This window comes from Pterocles gutturalis, unplaced genomic scaffold (genome assembly GCF_000699245.1).
Source record: "Pterocles gutturalis isolate BGI_N339 unplaced genomic scaffold, ASM69924v1 scaffold1612, whole genome shotgun sequence".
NCBI lineage: Eukaryota > Metazoa > Chordata > Aves > Pterocliformes > Pteroclidae > Pterocles > Pterocles gutturalis.
The window spans coordinates 39,410-45,121 of NW_010107599.1; the positions used below are offsets into that span (position 1 = coordinate 39,410).

Below are 5,712 nucleotides of genomic sequence, written 5' to 3' on the forward strand. Positions count from 1 at the left end.
CGTCCCTCCATCCCCACTGCTGGTCCCCTTGGGGACATCCCTCCCCAGCTTTGGCCATGAAACACGGGGGGATGGAGCGGTCTGAGGGGTCTGCCATCCCTTCTTGCTGTGCATGAGCTGTGCTCGTGAGCACCCACGCGCAGCAAAGCTGCCGGAAGGGCCCCTCTGATCCTGCCCATGGGCTCCCGGTTCGGTGTCTTTGTGCCAATAAGAAAAAAGTGAAGATAAAAGACCCCAGAAGTCCCGAACGCTGGCACCAGGGGAGAGCAGAGCTCCTGTACGGGCCTTGGGCACCCAATGTCCCTGGCTGGGCATCACCACCGTGCCAAGGGGTTTTCTTGGTGTGGCGTTGGCCCAGAGCTACGCTGGACCCTGGGAGATTCTCCTCCTCACTGTGGTGGTTTTGTCCCCCTCCAGATGCTCACGCAAAGACCGGTGCGAGCGGGCGGACGAGCCCCAGCGCTTCGCCTCCGACCTGCGGCAGTGCGTCCAGCTCACTGTCCAGCCGAAGAACATCTCGGTCACCATGTCGGAGGTCCCGGTAAGCCACCTCTGCTGCCTGTGCACCCCCTCCCCAGCCACCTCCTGACCCTCTGGAGGCAGCGGCTGGGGAGGTGGCAATTAAAAATAAGTAACGAGCATACAACAAAGAGGGAGAAAGGGGAAGAGAGAGGTCTGAGACAAATAAAACATAGCAAAGTGCAGGGCATTGATGACAGCTGGCCTATTGATGGAGATAATAAACCAGTTGATGATTATTCAGAAAAGACATAACCAAGCAATAAATATTTCTCCATAATGCAAACAACAGCATCAGAGTTGCGGTTCGTAGGCCAGCGATCCATCTAGCTCAATAGCCTGTCTCTGACCCTGGCCTGCAGTAGATATTTTGGGATGAGACTTCTCTGCACAACCTGCTGCTCTCTCTGCGCCGACAGAAGGGATGATGGACTTCCCTGAAGTCTCTTCCAGGCCATTAGCACTGTGAGGAGAATACAAAACAGTGTATACTAGCAATAAAAGTTTCAAAAACTGCCGTGTCTGGATATCTGGCACTCAGGAGTCCTGAAAGAGTTGGCTGAGGAGTTCCTTGGTCTGCAGATATTTGTAATAGTATGACTTTGTAATAAATAAATGAATGTTGAGAGAATTCCAGGAAACAGAAAATATTTGCCCAGATGCAGAAAGGACCAAATGGTCAGGGATGGCATAGTTTGACATCAGATTTAGAAAAACTAAAGGGAAAAAAAATTGGTGCCGGATACAACGGATAAAGAAGTAGGGATGGGAATATAATGAATGCCAGTCAATGTGGTTTCATGTCAAACAAGCCACATTTTGTTCTTTGATGAAATTATGACTTGAATTAGAAGAGGGACTGTGGAGATGTGATGTCTGTAGACTTCTACAAGGCATTTGACTTGGTACAACAGAGTGTTGTGATTAAAAATTAGCATTATCCAATATTGATAAAGCATGTGTTAAGTGGATTAAGAACTGGCTCTGTGACAAATCTCAAAAAGTCCTCATCAGAGGGGAATTGTCACCGGATGGAAACAGCCCCTGAAAAAGCGCTTTCCTAACGTTTGCTGGTAACGTGGAGATAAATGTGAGATGGCTGCAGACGGGACCTGCTGGGTGCTGGGACCGAGGGGGTGGTGTGGGGTGACATTTCCTTCACAGCAGTTGGGTTGGAGTGGGGCTGATTTAGCAGAGAAATTGGGGTTTGGTATTGCCAAGTCTGAAGTTAGACAAGGAGGGAGAAGGCAGGTGTTCACCCGGCATCCTGGAAAGAGACGCCAGGGCTGAGCCCCCGCTGCGGGCTCTCAGCGCTCCTTGGGCAGAGCCGGGGAGCCGGACCGTGTTTGCACCTCGTGGGTGGTTATCCCCCTGCCCGGTGGCAGGATGCTGCGCAGAGGTCTGGTGTAGTCGGTGTGGGGATGCTGTACTCAGGCTGGAGTCCAGCTTTTAAAGGGGGATGCTGAAAACCTCCCGTAAACATCATGTAAATGAGCTGAAGGCTGGAGAAAATGCCTTGCAGTGGGAGACTTTCAGAGCTCAATCTGCTTAGCTTATCAAAAAGAAGATTAAGAGGTGACTTGATTACAGAGTATAAGTGCCTTTACAAGGAGCAAATATCAGGGACTAAAGGGCTTTTTAATCTATCAAGGAAAGGCATAACAAGAACTAATGGCTGGAAGCTGTGAAAAATTCAAATTAGAAATAAGGCAAGCGTTTTGTAAAGTGAGAACTGCTGACCCCAGGCATGACTTTGCGAAGGAAGAGGTGGGTTCCTCCCCTCCTCGCCTCTGCTGGAGTGGATGCCTTTCTGCAAAACACTCTTTAGCCCAACACTGTGCTTGGTCTCTGTAGAGGTGAGGTGTAATGGCTTGTGGTCCAGCGAGGGCAGAGCACGAGAGGCTGTGACTCATTCTGTCTTTAACCCATTGAAATCCACACTTCTTGCTTGAGCAGGAAGCTCCATGTATGGGGCTCACTTGCAAAAGCGCAGAGCAGGTCTCCATGGGTGGTGGAGGAGGGATTACACCCCTCGTCTTTTCTGTTGGCTGAACTTACACATAGCAGACTTGGAAGAGTCTTTTTTGCTAGTTGTCTGTGTTGATGCTCTTGCCTCTCCTCCCCAGCTGGTCCTGCAGGCCTGGAATGTCCCAGACCTCTCGGCAGGAGTCAACTGCTCCTTCGAAGACTTCACCGAGTCTGAGAGCCGCATTGAAGACGGGAAGATCTACTGCAGCTCTCCCTCGGCCAAGGATGTCATCCCCATCACCAGGGGCCGCGGTGAGCTCATGCCCCGGGGGGGAAGAAAGCTTGAGACAAACCTTGTCCCATGTGTTGCCCCACAGCCAGATGTGGAGGAGGACAGTTCTGCTGCGATAGCGATACCCAGCCCCCAAGCAGTTGGGGGTTCTCGGGGTGCAGGAGGAGAAGGACATTGCTACTCATGGGGGACTGGTCCTTGCTCTCCTCCAAGCTGTGGGCACAGCTACTTACTGACACTGGAGTTGTCTGTGCACCAGTCCTGGGCACCCTGGCCTGGTTCCCACCAGATGGGCAGATGTCCTGTAGGTGACCGTGGGCTCTAGGACATTCTGCTGGCCCCAGAACTGTTAAGCTCCCCTCCAGTACAACCCAAGGCACCTGCCTGCATGGCAGCAGGCTGCAGTTAGCCGAAGGGGCTCAGAGCTGTGCTTGGGCTCTGCTGGTTTGTTTGGTGGCTGAGTGGGGGTGGGTGAACACTCTCTCTTTATTGCCAGATTTGGGGGATTTTGTTGGTTAACTGGGCTGAGTGGTGATGCCCAGCTCCCTCCAGCCCATCACAAGCCTTGGGCTGAATGCTGGGCCGTGCACTGTGTCCTTTCTCATGCCTTTTTCTTCCTGGGTCTCTCGCAGGGGACAAGCGAGTGGTGAAGCTCTACCTGAAATCTAAGGAGACGGGGAAGAAGTTTGCCTCTGTGGATTTTGTTTTCTACAACTGCAGCGTCCATCAGTCGTAAGTGGTCTTGGCTTTCAGACACCGATTGGTGGGGCAATGTGGGAGATCTCGGCTGTGTGGGTGCTGATGTTGCAAGAGGAAGGGGCAGTTGAGTCTGGTGGTGTTTGCAGCGAGAAACCTCCTCCTTTTGCCCTTGTGAACTGGGACGGTGACCAAAGCACCCACAGTTGGTTTGGGCATGTGGGAACGTGTAGCATCAGGGCAGAACCTCATTTTAAAACAGGGCTTTGGGTTTGGCAAAGCTTTGGAAGAAAAAGCGAGTTTACTGCATTGCAGACTGTAGCAATCCATGTGACCGAAAATGCCAAGCATCGTGTTATTCCTGGAAACAGTTAATAGGAGTGACTTGGCGATGCAAAAAGAGAAGGCTGTGTTTTCTTGTGCCGGTACCTGCTTCCCAGGCTTGCTGGAAAGCGAGCTGGAAAGTTACAGCAACATGGGATGGAACATGCTGCATGTCCTGGGGCGTTTGCCCAAGAATTTCCTAACTGGAAGTAATTGTGAATTTTCTTTCTTGTCAGGCTGCCTTGAGATGTACTCCACTATGGGTTTTGAGGCAGTTTGAAATGTGTGTGATACAATGGAGGAGGTGTGGGCTATTGATGTGCTGTCTAAGCAGGGTGTCTGAAGCCTCTAACAGCGAGCTCCCGGTGTGCTCAAGCGGTGGGGAGACGGCTCTGCTGCGGCAATGGTGGAGAAGATCCTGGGCTGTGTTTGGGCAAAGAATTTGGCACTCAAGGAATGCGAGCGATTTCATTACCCTGCCAGAAACCTCCCGTGGATGGTGGCGCTCGGCTGATCAGTAATTATAGATAAGCGAATGCAGGGATCTCTTTTGGATGGCTTTTTGCGGAACTTCTAGGCTGGCTCCAGGGGCTCAGCTGCAGACGGCTCCTCCAAAGCCTTTTTGGCAACTGAGCTGGGTTTCCCTCTTTGATCAGGGCGAAGCGGGTGAGATGTGGGTGCCCCGGCTGGGTACCTGCCGTGAGCTCTGCGGGGGATGTGTCGGAGGAGACCCCCTGCGAACCTTGTGCATCACGGGGGCTTCTGCCCATCCCACTCCTTGCGCCAGGAGCAGGTCTGGGCTCCGGGGAGCGTGGTGCCGGTGAGGGAGCAGAGAGTTTGCAAACTTGACTTTCTCCCTCACCTTGACTCCCGAGATGAGCTTTGTCTCCCTTCACGTCGTGTGGTTTCAATAACATTAGCTCAGCTTTGGCTCGGGCTGGCTGCATGTCGTTATTTTGCAAATCAAAAAGCAGATGTGACTTTTATTTTTCTAAATGGAAGAAAGAAGACTTTTAAGTACAAATGGCATCGGATTTGGTTCAATCGGGGCTCCAGCATTTTGGTCCAGCGGGAGGAGGTGGTAAGGGAATTGGTCTTTTATTTTATGAGCCTGACACAGGAGGGGAAAAAAAAAAAACCTATTCCGCCAAAAAAAAAAAACCCTATTCCCCCCCCCCCATACAAACCTGCAACAAAGAGCCCTGACTGATTTATTACTGCGTTGATGTTTAATTTTGGATGCATTATTTAAAAAGGCTAATTATGGATGCATTAATATTAATGGGCTCCAGTTGGAACTGATAGAAAAGTCCACGTTCTAGGCCAGTGAACATTATTATTATTTTTTTTGCATCAAGAATTTTAGGGTTTGGAGGCAGTTTTAACTGTGTGACCTGCAGTTAAGTCATAGCCAAAGAGCATGACCGTACCTAGGATGATGCAATACTTTTAAATACTGTTTGCAGACAGACGTCTTTAATGGATCTCTTTGGAGTTAATAGCTTTTCAGATCCAGGTTTCATATTTTGTGGAGGAAAATCTATACATCAGCCTGATAAATTCTGTATTAGGAACAATATGCCTTTCCGCGAGGCTGATGTTTTTCCTGTGGAGATCTCTGATCCCTGTGCATTACATTTTTTCCTTATATTTGGGCGGCTTTGCTTAGGTTGGGAGCCAGAGGCCTGCGTGTCAAATCATTTCTTAGCTGAGGATGAAATGTTTAGGTGAGGTTTTTCAGATGGCTGTGGAGGTTGGAGAATTCTAAGGCAGCTCCGCTGGTGTGAGCTGGGGTGGCTCCAGGGAAGCCGACACGGCTCCGCTGCGTACACAGGGGAGAGTCTGACCCTTCTGATTTTCAGCAGATGCCTGGAAAGGCATCAGCAAATGGTGCCGCTGAAGCCCTTCAGCAG

At 50.7% G+C, this 5,712-nt stretch overlaps 1 protein-coding gene across 1 annotated transcript in view; it reads left to right on the forward strand.

Annotated features, from left to right (window-relative positions):
* The window catches only part of LOC104472450 (plexin-A1-like), a 71,266-nt gene that overhangs the window by 38,308 nt on the left and 27,246 nt on the right, over nucleotides 1–5,712 (forward strand). The window contains exons 5-7 of the mRNA XM_010088142.1: nucleotides 418–541; nucleotides 2,646–2,799; nucleotides 3,412–3,511. Coding sequence (XP_010086444.1) covers nucleotides 418–541; nucleotides 2,646–2,799; nucleotides 3,412–3,511 — 378 coding nt within the window. The remainder of the gene's footprint in view (nucleotides 1–417; nucleotides 542–2,645; nucleotides 2,800–3,411; nucleotides 3,512–5,712) is intronic.